Below are 26069 nucleotides of genomic sequence, written 5' to 3' on the forward strand. Positions count from 1 at the left end.
GCTATTTCAATAGGTGGCTGCATGAAGGAATTTGGATCTGCCCCAGGAGACTCTATGTTGATGATCTGCATACCTAGTATCATGGCCTCATCGGAGTCCGAGTTCACAGAGAAAGACAAGCCAGATCCTGGGGCCAACGGAGGTCTAGGGGGAGACCTCATTGGTTGTAGAAGAATGCAGGGAGGAGCAGGATGAGGCACGCATGGTTTGTTAGCAGGAAAGAATGGGGGTGACCAAGAGAGGGGGGAAGACAAGGCAGGCAGTGGAGATGAGAAGTGACGGAGCCTCAGGCGATGAGCAAGGACTGCACCCTCCTGATCCCCAAGCATGGAGAGTGAAGGGGAGGTAGGAACAATGCAGGCTGACCCCATGACTTGAGAGGAGAGTGCCCTGCCTCTCTTCACAAGGTACACCGGGGGACTGAGTGTTGTGGAGACGCTGTGGGGAGGGTCGCTTGTTGGGAACAAGTGCTGAATTCATGGAGTTTTGTGTGCCGTTGCCGACGTCTGGTGTTCATTGGACTCATTGCCTTGTTCCTTTGCTTCGTCGAACTCATTGTCTTGTTCTCTTGTCCCACTGGACTTCTTGCCTTGAAGTCTTATGCTAGCACATATTGCTGGACTACTCACAGCCAGACTCGCAGCCAGACTATTGCTGGACTACTCGCAGCCTGGTCCAGGACTTGACATAAATGTGGGAGCATGTTTGAAGGAAAGTTAGAGCAATAAATGGAGTTTGAACTATCAGCTAACGGTATTGCCTCTCTGCCTTGCCCCAGGTCATCCCACATAGATTCCGTAGGTCAGAGAAGCTATATGCCAACAAGACTTTTGTCAAAGTGACAGCAACTACTTTAGTAAAACAAAATCAATTAGATATCTGGCTATTTTACATGTTGTCATTAAAATTTCAAACTATCCAGTCTTTTAATAATATTAGCTTGTTCTCAGTCTGATATAGCACTGAAATAATTCATCAGATTTCTTTTTCCCAGAAGGTTATCTGTGCAGTGTCTTGCAATAGATAAACTGTTTATCTGGGCAATAATCTATCAGGAAATGGCAGAACTGGTATAAAATGTCCTTGAGGGTATATGTAGTTGAGAGATCAGATTTCAGAGAGATCAGAGATCAGTTTGGCTTAGGAGTTCCTCTGAGCAGATCATGTTTTACAAATATTGAAAAAGTATGCAGAAAAGGTCTCATTTAATCTACTACCTGGGCATTGCCTACATGTAAGTAAAATTCACTCTTGGCTTCTACAAGATGGAAGCCACTCAGCCTGCTATAAACTGATCAACTGTTTTTCCACTGAATAGTGACTGAAGATAATTGTTCTTTTTAATCCCTATCATCTTTAATTTGTTCAGTTATTTAATATTTCTACAATTATTTGTTTAGGCTTTAGATAGTATTTGTGATTTAAATGTCTCTCTTGATTACATGATCACTGGGATCTGTTTCTCACTCTCATGGACGTGATTTTGCAGAGTGGTCTTTTGACTGGTTTTCAATAAGTTTCAAAAATAATTCTTTTAAGGAATCCACTCTGATGTTAGGTGTGGACAAGTCAAAGATAGAGAGAACCAAATGTTTGTGCTATCTGAAAACTTTGCCTGGTTAGAAAATCAGTTATGTTTTAATCTTTTAAATTTATCAGGGTACTATCAGCACTACTGTCCAGTAATAACTGCAGCTGCTGAGCAGATTGCAGTTGTATTTTGTATATTGAAGAGGAGAGATCTATAAGCTGTTGGTTTTTGACCTCTGCTTGTAAATCCCACTTTAAAGCATCATATCCATCATATGGACCTGAGGGAATAGAAATACTTACAGGAATTGGCTGCCTGCTCATTTGGTCACTGTCAATTTTCAATTGTGCATTTGGATATAACTTGTTATAATGCGTACAGTGAGTCTTTCTTCTTTCTCCCCTGATGATTAATAATGTCCTAGAGTTTGTTCAACTCTTTTCTAAATGTTGAGGCTTCCAATAAGGAAGCAGAGGAGCGGTACAGGTAGTCCTTGACTTACAACCACAGTGGAGTCAAAATTTCTGTTGCTAAGCCAAACATTTGTTAGGTGAGTGGTGCCCCATTTTACAACCATTTTTGTCACAGTTTAGTGAATCACAGTAGTTAAGTGAATCATGTCATTGTTAAGTGCAACTGTCATAAATATATGTCAGTTGCCAAGCAGCTCAAATTTTGATCACATGGCCACGGGGATACGGCAATGGTCATAAGGGTGGAAACTGTTCATAAGTCACTTTTTTCAGTGCTGTTGTAACTTCAGCTTTACAAGTTGTAACTTCAAACAATCACTAAACAAATGATTATAAGTTGAGGATTACCTATATTTAAAATAATAGGTTAAAAATACAGTGGTAAAGAAGCATTTTTTCAGAGGAACTCTTTACGGTGGTTGCTGCCTCTGCCTTCTTGGGTCCTCCCCCCTTCCTGTGTATGGGCCAATGTATTGTAACTAGTTATCATTAGTTTATCATTTCAGCATTGTTCAGACCAACTGTACATCTGATGTATAGAACCTTTATAGGCCATGGGTCTCACAAGATCTTTGAGTAAGACTTCAAAAATAATAATAGATGTAAGCTAAATTTAAATTTAATTAATATTAAATACAGTTAAGTTTTACTCTCCAGTAATATAACAACTTTCTTCTTTTATCATATTAAAAAACTTGGAGGTCTTGGGATCTCAGATTGTGTAACAGATATAAGCAATGAGACTAAGTTTTACCGAAGTTACTGTTCATGAAAGTCATGGATATTTATTAGTATATTTTCAACAAACTGAAATGTATGGATACAGTATGTGAACTACTAGTTCACATTATTTTTTTTCTATGGATAGCAGATGTCTACTTATTTATACTTTTTAATTCCATCCTTATTGCTTTATTAGTAATCAAGGTGGCAAACATACATAATATTTCTTCTTCCTCCTATTTTCTACACAATAACTCTGCGAGATGAATTGTATTGAGAGAAGTCATTGACTCAAAGTCACTTGGACACATTCATGCCTAAGGTGGGACTAGAACTCAAAATCTCCTGATTTCTGTACCATCCACTTAATCACTACATCAAACTAATTCCTTTTATGTTCAAGTAATTGACTCGTGGGTCTTTTTAAGAGTAGAATAAAGTAATAGACAAATAAAGTAATAGACATCAGATTTGCTAAACTAAATACTTCACAAGTTGGTGATACATTTTTTCCTGAAATACATAAAAAAACAAAACAAGAAAAGACTGTTTATATACAGTTTTTCAATCATACATTTTCCAATCCCTTTATATAATAAAAACATGAATTGCAACCATGTTTCAATAAAGTTCTCTCTGATCTCAGTAGGAAAGAATTTCACACATAATTCCACCCTTGAGCAAAGGAACAAGCTCAACTCATTTTGTGCCCGATTGTCTATGCAGGTTCTGAATTCTACTCAGATAACAGCTGCTCAGAAGGAGACAGTAGCTCATGCCAAGCGATTCTTCTAGCAGCTGAGCTAGAATCATAATATGAACAAACTTCAGTTGACTCCTCTTGCCAACATCAAAAAAATTCTGATGGTCTCGGCGTCAGCAAAGCACAATCTCCCCACCAACAACCCCCCAAATACATCCCTCTCATCATAAATCTGGAAACAGAGCAGAATAAGAAGCCATGCCCAGGTCAGAAGTTAGGTATTCTTACTACTGCCAAGTATTTTTTTTTTAATCAAGTAATTTACTAGGGTGGAATTTATTGTAGTTTATAGCTTTCAGTCACAACAGTCTTGATATCTAATTAATATTGCAACACATTACTAATCCATATAGTACAGAATAGTACATGTGCAATGATCCACACTGACAGGAGGAAATACTAATCCATTCAAGGTGTGCTTCAGTAGAAAGCTTGCATTAGGCCCATCTGTTCAATGGTTTGATCCTATTTATGACTATGCAGTTATTTTTCAGATTCTCCCTCCCCACTTGCTCTAGAGTTGAATTAAACCTTAAAATAATGGTTTGTCTATTTAAGAACACAAACATAAATGCCGAAATATTATTTTAATGCATTATTACAGTTTGAATTTTCAATAAAAATATGGCATATATAGACATATACCATGGAATTTCATTCAGAAATCTACTTAATGAAACCTTAGAGCTATTGTAAATTTTGAGCAATAAATACTCTTGACTACTATTTGAGATATCTGAGTATCCCTAAATAGGCTACGATTTAGGCTACTAGCAAGAATGAACTTTGGAGTGTATTCTAAACTATTTCTAGGATATGTATTTAGGCTACTAGCAAGAATGAACTTTGGAGTGTATTCTAAACTATTTATAGGAAATGTATTTAATGGAAGCCAAACCTGGAGTTTATAGCACTTTACCAAACTTCATATAAGAAACACTATCAGTCTGTGAATTCAAAAAAGAAAGTAGGCCAATTTATGCATCTGCTATGTTTTTCATACAATCTGTTGATAAGGATACAAAAATGAGAATAGTGTGTTTCTCAACAAGAATTAAATAATAAAAATGTGTGGCTTATTTAAATGCTTAATCTTATTTAGATATCATCTGAGTATTTTATCAGCTTTCTTTTAGCAATATTCCCCTAAAATATTTATCAGAAAAAAACTTCATCTCTCGATTCATGTATATTTTAATATAAACTGTGTCTCATAATTTGTATTCATTTTTAAAAAAATAAAGGCTTTCATAATGAAGACGTATATTACAAATGTATCTTCACTATACATTTGGGATAACGACTGACATCAAGGATTATTAAAAGCATGAAAAACCTTTTTCACAACCTTTGCCACTTCAAAGTTCTCAACGTTCTTCTCTGTTAATAGGATACTAGAGTGAGTTAAAAAATTTAAACTGAAGGGAAGGGAAATGAAAAACTAGAAATACACACATCATTTTGATTTAAACGTCCCTGGTGTCATGAAAACCTGAAATTAACACTATAATTTGTTACCACTGATGCAAAATATAAGAAAGTATTAACCATTTATTGATTCACATGTTCAGAAGGAGGGTTTCTTTTGAATGAAAAGCTCATGAGTGAAGTATTTAGCTAGATCTATACGAAACAAGACATTGTAAATCATATACAGACACTAACCTTATATTTGTAGTACTTGGTTATAAATAGCAACCCTCTTTTCCACAGTTGTGCACTTTATTGGATTACTACCCGATTCATTTCATTACTAACCTAAACAATACAGGTTTGTCATTATTAATATGGCTCTACTGTTTATTCCTGTCTTTGCCAACATTAGAAACAAAGTGTGTTTGACCTTTCCTTAGAAGGTACTGAAATGAATCTGTAAAGAACCTCTGTTCCTTGGAGAATTGGAAAGACTAAAAGGATAGACAAGTTTATGTTCAACAAATTTTGAAGATGCACCAGATAGATTCCATTTTTAGGTTGATAGTTCCTCTGTAGTCATAGACAAAAAATACATCTGTGAAGAACAATATCATTCCAAAAAGGGGGAAATAATCTTTGAGAAAAGAACAATTGGAGGTATCATCTTTGAATCAAATATATTTTACTAGGGATGGCAGACTCTTGGTACTGTATATGACAAAAGATATAGGCAATTGTATTTGCTGCAAGCATATAAACTGTAAGCTGACTTATTTGCTTAACATGATTGCAGATTATCTTACACCTTCTTAATAGTCAAATAGATAGCACTGGGGTGTACTCTACAGTTAGGCTGTATATTAGCAACATTAATATGGAAAAACAGGTGAATTGGGTTATTATGATACAAATTAAGTATGAAAGGCTAGAGATGCATCAGACATAATATTAGAAGAAAATGGGGCAGAACCACTTCATAAATGAATTCTGGGGAAAGGAATATGCCAGAACAATTTTTTCTTAGGTTTCTCAATGTGTGGGTGGGTAGAAATAGGTAATAAAATACAATAAAGCATGACAAAATAGCGAAAGATCAGAATAGCCCAAAGAAACATGAAAAAATTGTATAAACCTAAAAATCTTTTGAGAAGAGTTACCATGGACGTTTTATGCTTTATACAAACTTAAGTCTTCAAACCAAGATGCAGGTGTTCAAGTAATTGGCCTACAGATTCCTACTAGACCAACTGAACAAAACGGAGGGAAAAATATTCTTTGTTTCAGAACAATGTGTTATCAGGCTAAACAATGTATTCGGAACACATTGTTCTGAAACAAATAATATTTTTGCCTCCGTTCTGTTCAGTTGGTCCAATAGGATCTGGATCACATTGTAGTCCAGTGTGCCTGGATCACATTGAATAAATGGGTAAACTAGCGTGACAGCTAGAGTACTGTTGCCAATGCTGTTTGTTTGTTTTTATGATTCAGAATGTTATTTTAGGGCAGGATGTGATAGAATTTGTAGAGCTAACTATTGTCAACAAAAGCATTCATATGAAATTTTAGACAGATACACATGAGTATAGCTTCCCCTCCTCTTATAGTTCCATATTAACTTTCTCAATATGATGAACCTTGGAGAAATGAATCAGGAATGGAGCCTGGAGAATTAGTGGGTTTAGTTCACTTTGGGTAAATGAACATCTATTCTGAATTATCACACTTCATTTTGTGGTCTGATGTGACCATTTTGTGACCTTGATGAAATCCAGCATACCTACCATGCCAATTAATTAATTAATTATTTATTTTTTGCTGGCCATCTCACTATCTGGGCAGCTGACAATATTATACTTTTGACTCCTGAAAATTTCACATAGTTTGGATATATACATACATACATACATACATACATACATACATACATACATACATACATATCCATAAAGTTATATTTCTACAAATATCTTAAATATGTTAAGCATTTATATTTACCTTTCTAGTCATAGCAATCTATATACTAGTATACTATTTTTCCCATAATCATTAATGGGGCAAAAGGGGCAACAATTTTTGAACCAAGATATCTCAAGTTGACTTACTTACAGAATGTGTCCAAAATCTAAGACCCATGATTCCAAAGGGAATAAAATCTGAGAAAGTTGTGGCTGCTTCAGGGAAGAAGGAAGCTTTCTGATGCTTCCTTCCAGCTTCCCACAAGAAAACTCAATACAGAAGTCAGCTGGAAGTTGGCTTTCTCCCTCTCTCACTGTTGTTTTGCCACCTGTGGTCATTCCATTTTTTTCTGTTTGGTAAAGAAATATTTCTGAAAGAATAACTAAATGGGGTGCAGGCTGTCTGAGCTCTGAAGATATTATACATAATATGGATCTGATATGACGACATGAGAGGTGATTATCCAGAATCAACCATCATAATCAAGGAGTTCACTTTAACCACTTCATTGGCTGAATTAAATAGAATGTTAATTCTGAAGCTTGCACACCTAATAAAAGAGTGTATATTTCTCTAATTATTAGCATGAATTATTTATTATATTTACATCCCACTTCTCACCCAGGAGCTAAAGGTAGTGCACAAATGTCTTCCTCCTAATTTTTTCTACAACAACAAACTTGTAAAGTTTGTAAGGGCTGGGAATGACTGGTCCAAAATCACTCAGTGAATTTCTGGGGCTGAGGTAGACTAGTCCCTGGGTCTCCTTATTCTTAATACATTCTTATTCGAGCTACTTAACCACCACACTGGCATTCATAACACACAACAGACACAACACATAAAATAGAAGTAGAAATAGAGGAAAACAGATCAACATGTTTCTTATGCCATTATCTGCAGGAAGTAGTTAAAACAAAGTCATTTTTAAAAAGAAATAAGTGATCAGGAATGGAGAAAGAAATTTTAAATATGTTACTGAAATCTCTCTACAAGATATACTGATCAAAAGCATTATTCAATTTTTAAAAGTATCATACACTTTTTCTTTAAAAAAATGAATCAAAGTGGCTTCTGAAAAAGTTCTGAATTTGTAATCTTTTAAAGCTTTGAGGAATGTCAATAAATAAACTATGACTGTTAGGAATGATAGTCACCTAACAGTTGGGCTGGAAATATATAAACCAGGATAGTCATTTAATACTGTATCTTTAAGAGAATGCTGTAATTGTGATTGGCTGAGGTTCCTCCAACGGCCATAAGATGGAGCCAAAAACCTGGTTTCTTTCTCCTTGCATTTCCTGTATTGCCGTTTTGCCTGATTGTCGTTCTGCTTGGATTGCTGTGAGTCTTGCAACTGTTAGCAAACTCCGTTTACTGAACTCTGTTTATGATACTTGACTTTGTTTTTGGATTATCCCTGGACTGATACTTACTGCTTTAACTGTGTATGATTTGGACTGTTTGTTGGACTTTGTTTACCCATTTACTGGAAGTAAAACCTACATTTTACTATTCAGTGTATCTATATGCTGGTCGTGTGTTATTCAACATCACTCTCACTACGTTTCCCTGAGTGCACTCGTTCTCCTAATGGGGAATACCTCAACAATGACTATCACTAAGTGTTGTATCTTATGATTCTTGATGAATGTATTTTTATGTACACTAAGAGCTTATGCATCGAAGACAAATTCTGTGTGTTTCCAATCACATGGCCAATAAAGAATTCTACTGTAAATGGGTAAAACAATATTCTGGCAACCACTGTTCATTTGGATTTGCAAAATGTTTTTGACAAATTCCTTCACAAAAGTCTCCTAAAGTCACGGACAATTACATTAGGATATTTTTTTTTTAGCTCAGAAAGAAAATTGAATGAGGATCTAATTGTTAAAATGATTAACCTCTAACATTTACAAATGTTTAACATGATGCCAATCTTAAATAGAATAGCTGAAAAACTCTTTCTTGTTCAAACTGCACTGCAAACTATGGCTCATACTATGAAGTCAAATGGCAGGAGATTATGGAAAATCTTTTTTTAAAAAATGTATTTACACAATTCACAATTAAAATTATTTTATTATTGAGTAGTAACTTTAATAAAAAGGAAATAGAAATAAATTCATAGAAAACAAAGCTATAAGCACTGCACTATCAAGAAGGTTATATCTCCCTATCAAAGTCAATGTGCCTATTTAATCTCAGTTGAGATGAAGGAATCCAGTAACCACAATAATGCTTACAGCACAAATCATCATTGTTGCAATGACATCATGATGCAAATGACATCATTTTCCCTGCTCTTAGATGTGTATAAAAACAATGATGCTTTTGTATTCAAGTCTGGCTAATGGAATTCTTTAAGTGCTTTTTAACCACGTGGAAATAGAATGCTTCACTAAATAAACTTTTGGCCTCTCTTAAAAAAAAGAAAAGAAATGGGCATCAAATTATTACTCTGATGATGTAATTGTTTTATATATTTAAAATATGGTGAAGTTTAAACTGGCAGAAGCCGTTTTGACTAACATTTGTGTCTAATATAAGCAGATAAATTTACCTCAAGATAATTTATAAAAATCTCAAGATAGAAGGTAAAAGTCAATATACTAAGGAGTTCGCATTTATATAATGCAGAAATCTGTTTGGATTCAGATAAACTAATATCTGACATTAAGACATGTTTAGGAAGTGGTAATGTATAGATTAAAGATAAAGGAAGGCAATCGGGGAAAACACACTGATCTCATCAATCCCCAGTATCTCTCATTTTATTCATTCAATGCTATGCTGGATGTGTGTATCGTCTGTTGAAGAGAAGCAAAAGCAGTGAGCTCTCTCTGGCTGCTCTCAGATTTAGTCCGAATGAATGCAAACTGTCACGTGGGACATAGCCAAGCAATGACGTGAAATTCTGCTCCGTCAGAAGACAGCATCTGTCAAAAGCCCACATTTAAACTGCTGCCTTCCTGTGCAGCAGCTGAGGAACTACGGATTGGATTTTTCTGAACAAAACCTTTCAGCTAAATCCCTTTTCTTCCTCACATCTTTCAACTCATCCTTTTTGGTTACTGCCTAGCAACAATGAAGAAAGTGGGCTAAATCTTATTATCAAATGCCGGAGAACAGCTTCTGATTTTAGCTAGTTCTTGCTGCTTTGCCTCACATCGCCACTAGAAATATGGATACTGAAGAGAGAACACAGCACTGCATTGTCCAAGAAGGGAACCACCAACTGTAAAAGCGTCAATGCTTCTATTGTCAGCACTAGCAGACAATGTCTGCAAGGATGGAAACTAGAAGTGCTGCTTCCGTCTCTTGAGAGTTGACCACAGAAAAATCAAGAAAAGAAGGCTGGTGATCAGGGAAGGAAGCAGAGCAGGAAGCATACAGATGGACACAGTGGATGCCTTGAAAAGCAGTCTCGGGCAGTAGGCTGTTGGGGGGAGGGAGATGAAAGCATGGCTGATAGCATCTTTTTGGCTGAAGGGATGGTGTGCCAAAACTACTTGCAGTGGGCTTAATCTTTTCATGCTACAAATGGCCTGAACAAGGAAGGTATGTCAAATCATTGTATGATATTTCATTAAAGTGCATGATTTTTTAACAGAATAGAGAGCATTGTCATCCACTCACTGAGAAGTCAGAGTTAATGCTTCCTGGGTGATTAACTGTGTTAATGTATATATCTATATAATGTATGCAGGGCTTTTTGTATGCACAGCTGATAAAAATGTGACTGGATTGAAATGTGGTTGTTAAGAAAACCATCACTTGTAATCCAGTGCTAAAACTGGGGAGATTGGAAAAATGAGAAAGAAAGGTGAGGAAAGACTATTAGCAAAAACAGTGTTATATAAAAAAAATCTCCTTCATCCTCTCTGTCTTAAAAAAAAATCAGCTAATTAAACTAGGAACAATTTTACTCTTACTAGTGTTTGAGTAACACTAGTAACACAGCTACGGTATTATGTGACATATTCTGAAAACCATCAAAGCACACTTAGGCAATCCAGTAAGTTCAATAGCATCTTCAACCTTTCAAGGTTTGATTTACTCCCTCAGCCAGTGCCATCTGATTATTATTAGCAGCCACACCTGATTTGACATACACAATCCTCCAAAAGGGCTCCAAAAAAGGAGGATAGTGATTTGGGATTTGAGTATTAGGATCAACTGGGCAGATAGTAATATCAATAACTATCAGAATTCTCAGAAGGAAGCATCAATATTCTGTTTCCTTCAAGATGGGGGTATATATCACACCATCCCAAGTTCTGAGTAGCATGTGATGTTTTGAGCTGTACAGTAACAAAAAGCTGTTATTAAACAACGATATTGCCAGGAATCCTAGTCATTTAAACTGGATGGTTTTGTTTGAAATGCTTATTGGAAAAAACATAGGTTACTTATCTGCAATAAAAATTTAAGTCCTCAATCTATTGCAATTTTAATACTGCTTTACTGCCTGAGTCCTTCTCTTCCAAAACCCAAGCCAACAACTAATAATATATCATTAATGATTGTTAAGCATAAATGTGTTTTCACTGCCTTAAGCAAAACGCATAATAAAAAGTAAAGAAAAATGGAAAAAATCTGGTTTTGAGAGTATAATAGGACAAAATCTGAGGTAAATTACAGAATAGAATAAACAGCCTGAGAATATGTATATTGAAATATCTATCGTGTATAATGTTTAAAACTCCTCAGTCAAAATAAGTTGCTTTACATTTAATGGATTTTTATTTAAACTATTAGGATTTTAAAATGACTAATGAAAATTCCTCCACCTGTTAGTCTTAATGCAGGTATGTCAAAACTTATATGAGACCCTATTTAATACAGACATTAAAAATTTTGCTCTGCCTCATATATCAAATTTCATTCTTCCTTCTTTCCCCCTGAAATATTCTGATTACTGACCGGAGCGCTCAAGAGATAAAAATAAATTACGGGCAACTTAAATATGCAAGTCCATAACCAAAACAAAACAACATCAATTTAGCATTCAATCTGAGCTGAGCACCTGAAACTCGAGGAGGCATTCAACATAGTTTTTTTTAATGTAGGCCATGATCCAAAGTGGCCCATTTATGATCAGAGAGCAAGCACTAGCTTCCACAGTTCCATTCTTGTTTATCTCAGTGCAATGTAGTTTCCTGACCCTCAAGAGTGGCTTTTAGGGATGCTTGAAACTGAGAAAGATCCAGAGTGCATGTGATGCTACACATAGTATCTTGGATCCTAAACTATGAACATTTTGCAGTCTGCGGAGAAACCAACTTTAAAATTTATATGCATCTATGTTTTGACACTTTATACTTGTAGGCATATTAAATCTTAAAATAAGTGTCCTAAAATAAGTTACAAAATTGTTACCATGATGCATGCAAAAATATTAAGTAACTGATATAATTGCTACTTTTCTTACAAAACCAATGTAATTGTTTTCAGCTAAGATTATGTTAAATATTTTATGTATTCTTTCATTGGATATAATGTAATAGTAAAATCAATTAACACTTAACTTACCTAACAATATAATTGGGTGACATATGCTTTAAAGAACAAAAGATTGTCCTTTTCTGTGCACTATTAAGTGCACATTACATATAGATGTAATGAACAAATACAGGAGACTTAGTTCAAATAAAATCTAGTTATAAAAAGACACAGTTTAGAGGAAGTCCTTATAGTGTCCTCCACATAGCTGCACCAGTTAACTGTATCTCAAGTGGTTAATACATATTTGCATATACAAAAAATCATCTAAAATATTATTTTCATTTTATTAATTTTTTTTAATTAAAATGTGTAAATTATAAACAAGAAATTATTAAAATATAATGTTAGAATTTATCCACTTATTGTGAATGTTTAATATTGAAACCTTTCAAGTTCAAAGGGACAACTTTAATAGGATATTTAATGTTCCAGGGAAAACAGTTTTAAGAATTTTAATTTATAGCTCAAAGATGGTATAAGTTTTACAATGATGTACAGCATCCTACAATCCAAAGCTAAGCCTACTACTTGCTCCTCCTAGTGGTAGTTAGTATGATGAACTGGAGCTTTTGTTTTGAATGATAGAAAATACTTCTTTTGAGACACCAAAAGATTTGCTATGTGTTCTATACTGTACTGGATTTTCCAATGTCTATTGGAAAAATTAAAAGACTGAATTACCATTTATTTCAAACTATTTTTGCTACTGTATATTTAAGTTCCTGTTTGATGAAACAGCCTGTTTAAGGACAATTTAACATCATAATCTCATTCAATCACGTTCTTTTTAAAATGAGAAACTGACATTGAATATGCTATTTATGCAACACTCCTTTAAATTAAAAAAAATACCCAATATATGGTTTAAAACATAGCAAAGCCATTAATTATAGTATAAATGTATATTTTTAAAAGTATTATTTCTTATTAAAATATTCATATGACTTTTACTTTTCTCAGAGCCCCAGCATTTAAAACAATGCATGGAATCACAAATCAATTTATATTTTGTTCAAAATGGCTCAGTTGAGAATAATGTCATGAATTTTAATATGCAGTATCATGAAAATTCCATAGTACCTTTATTCTAGAATATAAAAATGAAGTAATAGTAAGAAATTATAAAATGTTAGTTATGATCTACTAAAAATATTTAAATATTGCTTATAGTATCTTATTCATCATAAGTATGTACAGCTTTTCTATTAAGACTGGTTTATTTCTAGGAAATGCTACTAATGGGCAGAGGGAGTAGGTCTGTATGTGCAAGTACATAGTTGAAATCCCAAATGAATTACAACAGCTTTTAAAAGCTAAAGAGATATTTAATGTGATTTTTTTTGAATATAATATAATAATGTAAAGAAAATAATATCAAGCTCTATTATAACTTTTTAAGAACATTTGAAAGGGTCAAAACCAGTTACGGATCAAAATGTTCAGTATTTGTTAATTCTGAAGGATATTTAAGTGAGTTATGTGCATCCTGAAAATTAATTTTAAAAAGTGCATCTTCTTACTGACTTTCTGGACACAGGAGGGGGCAATGGAAACAAGCGAAGCAACATACTGTGACTAACAGAGTTCTGGTATAATCAGTCATTTACGACTGTTCCTCTATCAATGTATAACAATTTCCCAAGAGACATTGAGACTAGATACTGTGAATCATACTAGGTAATGCATCCATATTAGCTTTAATTAGTTCTCATAATCCTGCCATTGGGTACCAAGTTCTTTATATTTGATCTTTAACAAGAACCCTTCGTTTGTAGTATGTTGAAACTTGGTTTTATTCAAGCCATTAATCATCTTGCTCCAAGCAAACCTATTTTAAAATATATACCCCAATATGTAAGTATATGGGATTGTAGCAACCCTGTACATTAAAAAAAAAAAAGTAATAGCTATACTCAAGGCAGAAGGGATTCTTGAGGATAGAAAGTTTTAAAATCACGGAACATAATCTTGTTTTGTATCAGTGCCATATATTAATCTCTTAGAGTTTTTAAAATAAATTGCACAAATCAAAAACTCAAGAACAGCAAACTGGGCAAGTATTCAGTATGGATTTGAAGAATGTGAATTCAAAACATGCAGGGCTTAGAACTAATCAAGAGATTTTGGGAGTAATTTATCAATTATAAAAAGGGAATAAATAACCAAGATGGTTTGAATGCCAAACCAATAAATAAGAAATAATTTGAAAATTTAACAGAAAAATTTAACAGAAAATTTAACAGTTACTAACATCATTTCCTCTTTCTGTTAAAAAAAAAGCTCTTATTTTTGATATGCTCCTCATAAAAAGATCTTTGAAAGCAACTTTTGAAAACTTATTCACTTAAATCTCCTTTGATTTTTGCAGAGCTCGCCAGTCACTAGCCATCTCCTTATAAAAGACGCAAGATGAATTCCAGGAAATAGCAGTGGATCCCAAACAAAGAAAGCACTTCCTTCAATCACTCATATCCATTATTGGATACTTACAACATGCTTCAGTGGAGAAGGCGGCATTGCTGCTTTGCCAAGATGACCTGGAATACCAAACGGTCTCTCTTTCGCACACACTTCATTGGTCTATTTTCTCTTGTGTTCCTTTTTGCTATATTTCTGTTTTTTAATCACCATGATTGGCTGCCTGGGAGAGTTGGATACAAAGAAAACCCTGTGGCATATACTACACGGGGATTTAGATCAACAAAAAGTGAAACAAACCACAGCTCCTTAAGGACTATTTGGAAAGATGCAGTTCCTCAAACCCTGAGGCCACAGATGATTATTAATCCCAATGATACAGGAATGTCACCTCAGGGAGTTACTGGTTTAGAGAACACACTCAGTGCCAACGGGAGTATATACAATGCAAAGGGAATTGGGCATCCAGCTTCATATCATTTTAAATACATCATCAATGAGCCTGAAAAATGCCAGGAATCAAGTCCATTTCTAATACTTCTTATAGCTGCAGAACCAGGCCAGGTGGAACCTCGGCAAGCTATCAGGCAAACCTGGGGAAATGAAAGCCTGGCACCTGGGATTCAAATAGTTCGGATTTTTTTGCTAGGTTTAAGTATTAAATTAAATGGATACCTTCAGCAAGCCATCCTAGAAGAAAGCAGGCAATACCATGATATTATCCAACAAGAATATTTGGATACTTATTACAACTTAACAATTAAAACACTCATGGGGATGAATTGGGTGGCCACTTACTGCCCAAATGTTCCATATGTTATGAAAACTGACAGCGACATGTTTGTAAATACAGAGTATTTAATACACAAGCTTTTGAAGCCAGAGCTGCCTCCCCGGCAAAAATACTTTACTGGCTATCTAATGAGAGGGTATGCACCTAATCGGAACAAAGACAGTAAGTGGTACATGCCACCTGATCTGTATCCAAGCGAACGCTACCCTGTATTCTGCTCTGGGACTGGCTATGTGTTTTCTGGAGATTTAGCGGAAAAAATTTTTAGGGTTTCACTGAGTATCAGACGGTTGCATTTAGAAGATGTATATGTAGGCATCTGTCTTGCCAAACTGAGAATTGACCCAATGCCCCCACCCAATGAGTTTATCTTCAATCACTGGCGGGTTTCTTATTCCAGCTGTAAATATAGTCATCTAATTACCTCCCATCAGTTCCAGCCTAGCGAACTGATCAAATACTGGAACCACTTGCAACAGAATAAGCACAATGCCTGTGCCAACACAGCAAAAGAAAAAGCGGGGAAATACCGTCACCGTAAACTGCACTAGAAAGGACTTTTCTAAAAATACTGCAAAGTGTAAAAGACAAATCCAGTTGAAAGCATGTACATACAGTAGGGGGGAGAAGTGATGTGCTCAAGAGGGAGATATTTAAGATAAAGCACTTAATGTGTGAAAATTATTTTTTTAATTTAAAAAAAATTATCTAATTCTTTAAAATATTACAAAGGAATATTAACCAAAAGGTTTTCAATGGCAGGAAAAAAAGAAAAGGCAGTATCAAGATATTTGTGTTAATGTGCAATAATAAGCATGCACAGCTTGGTGGTACAATTGCTATTTTATGTGCCAATAAAATTCACTACGCAAATATTCTATATTAATTTTTAAAAGATTTAAAAAAACAATAAAAGAGTGAAAAACATAGCTGAAAAAATACAAATCAATTTCCTCCCACTGACTGAAATTTCAGCTGAGTATACATAATTTTCAAATATGATTTTATGTGGCATTAATGCTATCAGAGGTTTTAAAAAAAACTCCCTTACTCCAATAGAGATAGTATCATGGAATAAGAACACTGACAACTATGTAAAATATAAAATCTCATACAGATCACAGCTTGCCTCATTAAAATATTCTTAATGAACTGTTTTCTTGTAAAACAAGTCCTTTCAATAATGACAACACTTCAAGATACACCATTATTTCTTGACAATTTTTATCAAAATAGAAAGGAACTACTTTTAGAGACTACAGTGAGAATATACTAAATTCAAAAGCTGTATTTATGTTTCATTTGGAAATTATGTAACAATCTACATGTTAAAAATATTTAGGTATGTCTCAGGTTTCCTGTGATGCCATCTATTTTTTTTTTTAGTTTATCTAACAGCACCCACCCAAGAAGAATTACTCTAGTAACTGAAGTATACAAAATATATTATCCTATATCCCACAACTAACAATGTTTTCCATAATGACACTCAAACTGAACAGAAAATGGTTTGTAAAACTATCAATTAAATCCTGACATTTGGTGAATAAGTAGGTTTTAAAATTTATCAACGAGACATGGAGATTCTATTAAGGTTCTTTAACATAACTTTTCTTCTGCTTCAAATTGGCAAAATTCATTAATATAAATAATATATTGTTTATAACTACACTTCAATCTTAGAAGATATTATTTCAAACTTCAAAGATTTGACTAAAGCAAAACAAGTGCCATCATCAGGAAACTCAACTCAGTCCTTCTGAATGCTCATGGAAAGCAGATACCATATTTGCAAAATAGGTGAATATTCTCCAAAGATTTCTCTTAATACAAAAATCTAGGCTACTACCAACATGAATAGTTTCCAACTTCTGTCTTTCAATCTGGCATGTCAGATGTTTTATTGTATCAACATAACCTTGTTTTGGGCAGGAGTTGACTAAATGCTTCTGTTCAGCTATTCTCAAACTACAGTTCCTATAGTTCCTTTCCATTGGCAATGGTGGCCAGAGTTAATAGAGGTCAAAAACAACCAGAGGGCCATGAAGCACCATCTACATCATTCTTGACTTAGAAATGTATTTAACAAAGTAGCAGTTAAATGAAAACTGGAAAATAGAAAACTCATATTTATCCCATCCAATGCCTTTCTGAATAACTGATATTATAACCCATCCTATTTCTAATGTGGAATTGCAAAATTCCACTGGCTGTTTTTGCCTGTGATGAATCTAATTAATTATGTATGCAGTATTCTTATTACCTACAAGCATTAAAAACTACTTCATACCCAACTTGGGAGAAATTGCTTCATTGGTTTACTAAGTACTTGTGCTGGCTGAAATATGAGCTCATTAAAAAGAAATCAAGCCATAGAAAGTTGGGGAAAAAGTATGGAACATTCATTGTTCCTATACTGATGTAGTGGATTAACATGGGAATGCATCATTGTACCATTTTGTTTGTCCCCATCCTCCATTAAATAAGTACTGTCAGATGATAGTCCTACATAATGGGTTAAGTTTCTCACTCATAATAAAAATAATTATTACTAGAAAACCAGGAAAAGCAGTTTCCTTTAAACCATACAACAAAATCTGTCTGACATCAGATTTGTAGTCATAGATACCGCTTTACTGCAATCTGATTTTTATATTTCTTAACTAAGCCACATTTTGTAAGCATTAAAAAAAAACCACAAAATGTTCAGAATTAAAATGTTGTACATAATAATGGGCAATTATAAACCAATTTACTGATAGCAATAGCAAAAAAATATTTAGCTTGATGGACTCCTTCTGACAACAAAAACTGTTAGGAGTATAGTTCCAATAATGTTCTGTCTTAATCTTAAAGAACAATCCTAAATGTGAAACAATGCAGCAACAAACTTTTAAAATATGAAGGAAACCAGCTGGAGTTTATTTACAACCAGCAGAAAAAATGAAAAAAGAAATAATTGTATTTCTGGATTATTGGGAATTGCTTCTCTTTATTCTCAATGGATTGGAACCAGAGAACGTCACATTGATTGCACAAGTTCCCTAAGTGGCTTCCTCTCATTCCCAAATCACACCACTGAATAAGGCTTAGAAGTGCTGCATTTCAATTGAGTAATTTCAGATTTTGATAACTGTTTGTTATCCGTTCTGATGATAAGGATGGGTGTGATTAATTTCCTAAAGGCATTCCATTTCAAATCTGAACCAATCTCCTGTATTTTTTTAAGGGGGGGCACCAACTTTGCTTTTTTTAGGACAGCCTTATGCCAAATTCAGTTGATTAGGAAGCTGAACTGCGATCCTGGCTCTCAAAAGTGAGCTTTTTGGAAGTAGAAAAATATAACTAAAATAATAAAAGAGGCAGTAATCATCTACATTTGTGTGCTATAAATAATAATTCATTTCCTAAAATCATTTAATAAATTGACTCAGTTACTGGAAAAAGGTCAAGCCCAACTCTTGGTGATCTATTGACATCTATCATTTCACAAAGCAGGATAGCTGAATTATCTTAACTATAAATAGATAGACTATTCTAATGCTTCAAGAACACAAGTGCCCTGATAATATATGTAGGGTTGACCAAAGATTTTGAAAGGGTCTCTTAACCAACTGTGTTAAACATAAGCAAAGCACTACTCCTCAAAGCTATCGTGCATTTTGAAAATAGTGTTAGCCTCTTTGAAGAATGTCCACAATATTCTAGGGTTGCTGTGCCTAAGGAGGTATTATACTTTCCTGACAGTCCCAACAGAAGTGCTGTATGTGCCCCGCATAGGCAGAAAATTAGATACAGTCTTGAAAAGAGCAATGTAAACCTTGAAAGAATGATGGTGCTTTGATGCATTGAGGAAGGGTGCTTCACTCATTATCAACATACTCTGCAAACCACTTCTTCTGCGTAAGCCTATTACCTAGTAACTAGCATCACAAATACCAGTTTTCACATTACTTTGTGATAGCTGAGAGCCATATATGACGTAAGTTGTAATGGGTGAAAAATTATGCAAAAAAAATAATAATGAAGCTGGATCTCACTTGGTGGTGATAACATTTTATATTTTTGAATAGTTTTTAATGGAGTGCATGCCACATTATTTTTTAAACTGTATGGTATTCTTCCTCTCCAATGGGACAGCAATTATTTTCAGAAAGCCTTAAGAAAACAGGGCGAAAGCTGCTTTTTAACTCATTCAAGCCAGAATGGAGATATCTCCAATTCATAATTCTCCCTAGAACTTTGGCCTCAACGTATGGGCTAAGCCCAGCTGAGTACCTTGCATGAAAAGGAAACCATATTATTTATATTCAATCATTTAGTTGATTCTTTGTGACCTGATAAGCAACAATTGTTGTTTATTCATACATGCATACATACAATTTATAAGCCATCTGATTTCCAACAACTCTTGTATCAACTACCATTTTACCCAACCTGGAGAAGCTATGAGAAGATAGCCCTGGCTATCTTATTAGCTTAAGGACTAATTTTCTTTTAGAGCATCACTATATCAATAAACTGACAGTGATCCATATCGTTTATGCCAATATTCAGCAAAAATACACAATAATACATTGATAAATAATAACAGTTTTCCATGCCATTTTCTATTCCCTTTGCATAAAATCCATACATTATGCTGGATGTAATCTGCTAGATATTTCTCACTGAAGAATTCATTACATTCTGTCTCAAAATTGGAATTTAAAGGAGTCTATTAAAGCTGAAAATTTCTACCCCCCAAATAAAGAACAATTTGTCTCCTTCAATAAAATGTAAAAAAAAAAAAGCTATGAATACTATAAAAGCAGATTCTATAGGCCTGTAGCTCAAAAGCAAACATCCTTTTCAATGGCATGTTTTTCTATTAAACTATAGTTTCAATAAGCATAAACATCTATTTTATTTAAAATAAGAAAGGCTTTGGGGAGCAAGGGATAAAATATATGTTGTGATACAAACCTTGCCTCTTATATATGTGTATGCAACATCACAATGCAAGAATGACATAGCAGAGCTATTTCATCATTTGGAATCATCATGGCTAACTGTGGACACTTATGCACAGGCCTGAAAATGTTGCTTCTGCCCCCTCTAGTGATGTTACGACATTATTACTACATTCTCTGCAGATTTAGGAAACATTCTGATCCTTTGAATATAAATCAGGCATTTCTCCATCTAGACAATTCACCAAAATTAGAGCAGGGCAGAACACCAGGATCTGACTGATAGTCAGGAATAAACTATCATAAAGACAAAACAACAAAACAAGGTACTAACAAATGTGCCTGCCTAAAGAGTTCTTCACCATGAAGCATGGTTTATGGCATGTTTAGAGTTTACCAAGTTGTGAGTCCAACATATAATTTTGACCAAGAGCATTTTGATAATCAAATCTGATATTTTTCTCTGGTTTGTTCCACTGGGCTACATTCAATCACCATCACCCATAATTAAGTAATGATTATTATAGTTTTTAAACATGTAGCTGTTAAGAAAAGAATGATCTGGTCAGTGCATTGACCAAAACTTTAAAAGTGCACAAATATTTTGTGTATGTATAAATGTGAGCACAGAAGCAAAAATAACTGATCTTATCTAAAAAATATTGTCTTCATTTTTAATTTTTAATTTCCTTGTTTTCCCCATTTACACAACCACGGGAGTAAATTAATTTGCATTTTAGGACAATATTCCATGTAGTTAATGACATGGACTATCTTCCCAAAAGTTTATGATTATGGAGTGCTTTTTTTGGGGGTATTTAATGTACTTATCCCTTAATTATGAGATTATGAAATTTTTCTTTCAGTAACATAAAATCCTGAAAATAAATTACAATTACACTTATTTTCATGTAAAAGTTCCAAAAATTCAAAGTTGCACTTTAAATTCATCATGAAAAACAGGAAAGATAACTGTTTTGATTTGAAAGAAACACTGCCCCCATAAAAAATAACCTATTTAAATTTAACTTTAAGTCAATATCTGACTGTGAGAGGAAGAACACACTGTGAAGAAAATGCCCAAGCTTCTTTTCTTCCCATTGTTGTCTAAGAGCTTGCCCTTCCCTTTTCAATTTAAACAGCCGCTGCCTGAAGGAGAAGAATGGTGGAGAAAGAAAGACAAGTAGGTTTGATAAGTAATATGGGGAAAAATGAAAAATTGAGAAGAAAAGGAAAAGAATTCAGAACTGAGTTGAAGACACCAGAACTGAGTAGTGGAGAAGCAGACCCAGGTATTAGCTGTGGGGCTAACAGAAGTGACAAAGCTATAAACTATTGTAATGATGACATGAAATAGTAGCAGCTTTCCCACAGCTAGAAGGGATGGAGAATTAGATAGATCATCCTGAGAAATAGAAGAGACCTTGTGAAGCCAGCTAGAAGTCTCCTTCATCTCAACAACACTCACCCAGTGCAGCCACAATACCACCCACCAGCTAGAATTTCCTACTAGAATTTCTTACGAATCATTGGTAGAAATTGGAGTACCAAAGAAGAGCCTACAACAGCAGCTATGGCGTTGTTGCTGCCACCTGGACAAACCCGCAGCAGCATATGACAATCCTATTAATCCTTCACCCAGCAATTGGTCCATAGAGACGATGCAAATGACTGTGGAGACAGTGAGTTCTGAGAAAGCTCATAATGGCTTAGAAAGTAGAACTAGAACAGATTAAAAAGTATAAAGACCTCAGGGATTATAGCATCCTTGAACACTCTTCTACATTTCATTGCTAGATTTCTAAATTTTCATGTTTTTTGTGACCAAAGACAGACAAAAGGAAAGATGGAAGGGCAGCAGCTAGGATGCCATCAGGTGGGAGAAGGGGAGGGAATTCTTCCACAAAACCCAGACTGATTTAACTTTTATTTGATGTATCCCATGGGCTGACCACATTAATTTGGCAAACAACCATTTGTAGTATTCCCATTGAAGAGGTATTATTAGGAAAAATGTAGAAAACACATCACTGATCCCTAAAAGTTTAGCTACTGAAATGCTTTATAAATGCTTAAACAAGTAAAATAAAATGTCATATTTTTTGAATATGCATTGCATCCTTAAAACAAACACAAACCTGTGCAGTTGCTAATTCCAGTGAAGGAAAACACAGCAGAGTGAGAGGTCAACTTCTATTTCCATGTCAAAATATCAAACAGCTTTGCTATTACCTTGATTGCAGCCATATTTAACAACACTCTGAGTAGATATAATACTAGAGGAGGAAACTGACATGAAAGCATAATAGTAGGTTGATAATTCTAAAGTAAATCTACATAGAAATCAGTCAATGAATATTAAACTACAAAGGAAACAAGAATATACTAAATGTTGAAGTACATTTTCATTTAAAGGGGAAATGTTAATTGTGGCTCTTAGTGAAGAACAACTCAAAGAGATATAAACTAACTAGAGAATGACAGCACCCTTTTCATAGTTAAATAGAAGGTTCTGGACAAATTAACATATTGTCATCTTGTTCTCATGATGTTATCCCATGGCAACAGTTTTAAGAAGCCTCTTGTAAGTATTTAATATCTATTAGTTTCACAACAAAGCCAGCTAAACCATAGTAGGGACAGAATAGAACTGAGATTGTGTAACTCAGAATTGCTGCATATTAAAACTATTTCCCTGGGTTACAGTGGGACTTAAGCCTTATGAACAGAACAATTCATGAATATTGATAACATGTAATCCTGCTAAGTTTAAAAACTATTAATTTATTAAATTTATAGATGCACAAATTTATATGACATTGGGTGGTATAGAAATACATCAATAACAATAATAACAATGCAGACTATATAAACTCAAAGAACATCTGGGGAAAAAATCAATTAAAGAAACAAATTAACAACCAAAATAAATACCTCACAAAGGATCTACCCTCCACTCTAATCAAGAGTCTGGGGACAAAGCCAAGTTTTAAGGACTCCCTTAAGCAGTATTAGCAATATTACCTTAGATTGCCCCAGATTGCAGTGCTAATTGGAGATTGAACAGGGGAGCTTGAGAAATCGCAGGTATTCCGGATGGCAGGCACCGGGATAAAGAAGTACAGCAAAGTGTATCTCCAATTAGCACTGCAATCTGGGGTAATCTAAGGTAATATTCTTTTTAAAAGTCCTCAGTCAGGTGGACTCTATTTTCTGATTTTGTGGACTGTCCTCCAAAATGGTTTTTAAGATGGTCAACTTCTCTAATAAACAATTTGGTTTCAGAAAAAAAACTATCCTGTAATCTGCAACTCTTACACTGCAAAAACATATGGACTACACAACTCAATCAGGGCAAAGCACTAGACTCAATTTACATAGACTTCTGTAAAGCCTTCGATTCAGTGGTACACGACAAACACTCCTAAAACTAAACTCTTATAGTATCTCTGGACACCTACATAACTGGATAGAAGCATTCCTGTCAAACAGACAACAAATGGTCGAAATTGGGAGCATCCTATCAAATTCTGTGCCTGTCAACAGTGGTGTCCCCCAAGGCAGTGTTTTAGGACCAACTCTCTTCATACTCTGCATAAATGACCTCTGTGATCATATTAAGAGCAACTGTGTTTTCTTCGCTGATGATATAAATCTATTCAACACCACAGACAATACTACTACCCTCCAAAAAGACCTTGACTATGTATCAGAATGGTCAATCAAATGGCAACTTCAAATCTCAACAAATAAATGCTCTGTCTTACATATTGGCAAAAAAAAAATCAGTAAATAAAATACAAGCTAAATAGTCAAGACCTTGTTGATCCAAACTCTGTCAAGGACCTTAGAGTATTCATCTCTAATGATCTAATGTCCTACCTGCAAATGAATACTTCAGCTTCAATCATAACAATATAAGAGCAAACAATAGATACAAACGCAAGGTTAACCGCACCAAACTTGATCTAAGTGCTAGAGCCCACTGTAACTACATAGCCAAAAAGGCAATAAGAGTTGTTAATCTAATCCTACATAGCCTTTTCTCTGGTAATATCACACTATTAACTAGAACGTACAAAACATTTGCTAGACCTATACTTGAATAGAGCTCATCAGTCTGGAACCCATATCATGTATCTGATATTAACACAATTGAGAAAGTCCAGAAATATTTCACAAGAAAAGTTCTCCGCTCCTCTACTCATTACAGAATACCTTATGTCACGAGACTTGAAACTCTAGACCTAGAAAACCTAGAACTATGCCACCTTCGGTCCGATCTAAATATAGTATATAAAATCATGCATTGCAATGTCCTACCTGCAAATGAATACTTCAGCTTCAATCATAACAATATAAGAGCAAACAATAGATACAAACGCAAGGTTAACCGCACCAAATTTGATTGCAGAAAATACGACTTCAGCAACAGAGTGGTCAATGTTTGGAATGCTCTACCTGATTCCGTGGTTTCTTTCCCAAACCCCAAAAACTTTAACCTTAGACTGCCTACTACTGACCTCACCCCCTTCCTAAGAGGCCTGTAGGGGGCATGCATAAGCGCACCAATCGTGCCTACCGTCCCTGTCCTATTGTTTCTTTTTATTTTTCTTATAAGTATCCATCTCATGTATTCAAAACTATGTTTATTCTTATACCTGTATCTTGTAAGCAATTGACAAATCAAATAAATAAATAAATAAATAAATAAAAATAAACTTTCAACAGCAGCAGTAGTCTCCAGCCATTGCTTGTGCAGCCACCAGCTCCCAGATGCAAAAAATAAAAAATGGCAGGCTCTTGATCAACCACCTCCTGCACTGAGTGCTCCCCTCCTCTGTAACTGTGCAATTTAGAAACTGATGAGAATGAGATCTAATTCTTTAATCTAGCAGCTATCTATCTTTTCAGGACCAAAGAATGTTGCCTTACCCATCTTGTCTGTTTTCTTGTCACTCTTCATTTTTTAATGGCTTTAGCAGCAGTACTTTTGTATTTCCCCATAGGTCCTCTTGCTGATATATCACCAGCAGAGCTTTCTCTCAGTCCACAAATCACTCATATTACAAGGGCATGTGACTTTTTCCATGGCTTCTGACTAAAAACAATCAATGTTCTTGCTCTTCATCACTTCTTCCCAAGTTTTCATACCCTCCATTTTCACAATCTAAACAAAATAATTAAACTAGTTTAACTAAACTTAGAGCTCTGGTGGCACAGTGTTTAGAATGCAGTACTGCAGGCTACTTCTGCTGATTGCTGTCTGCCTGCAATTTCAAATCGAATCTCACCAGGTTCAAGGTTTCCCAGATCATATTTTTGGTTCATGTTCATTAAAAGATCCTGATGATTTTCATGTATACTTCTGTACAATATATACATATTCCCTATCATACACTTACACTTTTAATTCCTAATCCCTAACCCCCCATCCAAATATAATTATACAGTATTTTGTATTTGCTTCTGTTGAAATTCATCTTGCTGGTTTTTGCTTAATATTTCAACTTGTCAGGACCCTACTGAA

The 26069-nt window shown here is 34.7% G+C and overlaps 2 protein-coding genes across 3 annotated transcripts in view; one reads left to right on the forward strand and one right to left on the reverse strand.

The window, feature by feature from the left end:
- CDC73 (cell division cycle 73) overlaps positions 1 to 26069 on the reverse strand; it is a 112135-nt gene that overhangs the window by 35998 nt on the left and 50068 nt on the right. The window lies entirely within an intron of this gene.
- Positions 1132 to 16740, forward strand: B3GALT2 (beta-1,3-galactosyltransferase 2). Of its 2 annotated transcripts, none has more exons than XM_026669299.2 (2): positions 1132 to 1234; positions 14745 to 16460. In XM_026669299.2, exon 2 carries the CDS (start codon positions 14870 to 14872, stop codon positions 16136 to 16138), a length of 1269 nt encoding a protein of 422 aa, XP_026525084.1. In that variant the 5' UTR covers positions 1132 to 1234; positions 14745 to 14869; the 3' UTR covers positions 16139 to 16460. The 2 variants fall into 2 exon arrangements, 1 of the variants encoding a protein (XP_026525084.1); XR_015748684.1 differs by lacking the exon at positions 1132 to 1234 and adding an exon at positions 9810 to 10429 and having other exon boundaries at positions 14745 to 16740.

This window comes from Notechis scutatus, chromosome 3, assembly GCF_049901735.1.
Source record: "Notechis scutatus isolate UNSWTSFEM ecotype Mainland chromosome 3, rNotScu1.2, whole genome shotgun sequence".
Lineage (NCBI taxonomy): Eukaryota > Metazoa > Chordata > Lepidosauria > Squamata > Elapidae > Notechis > Notechis scutatus.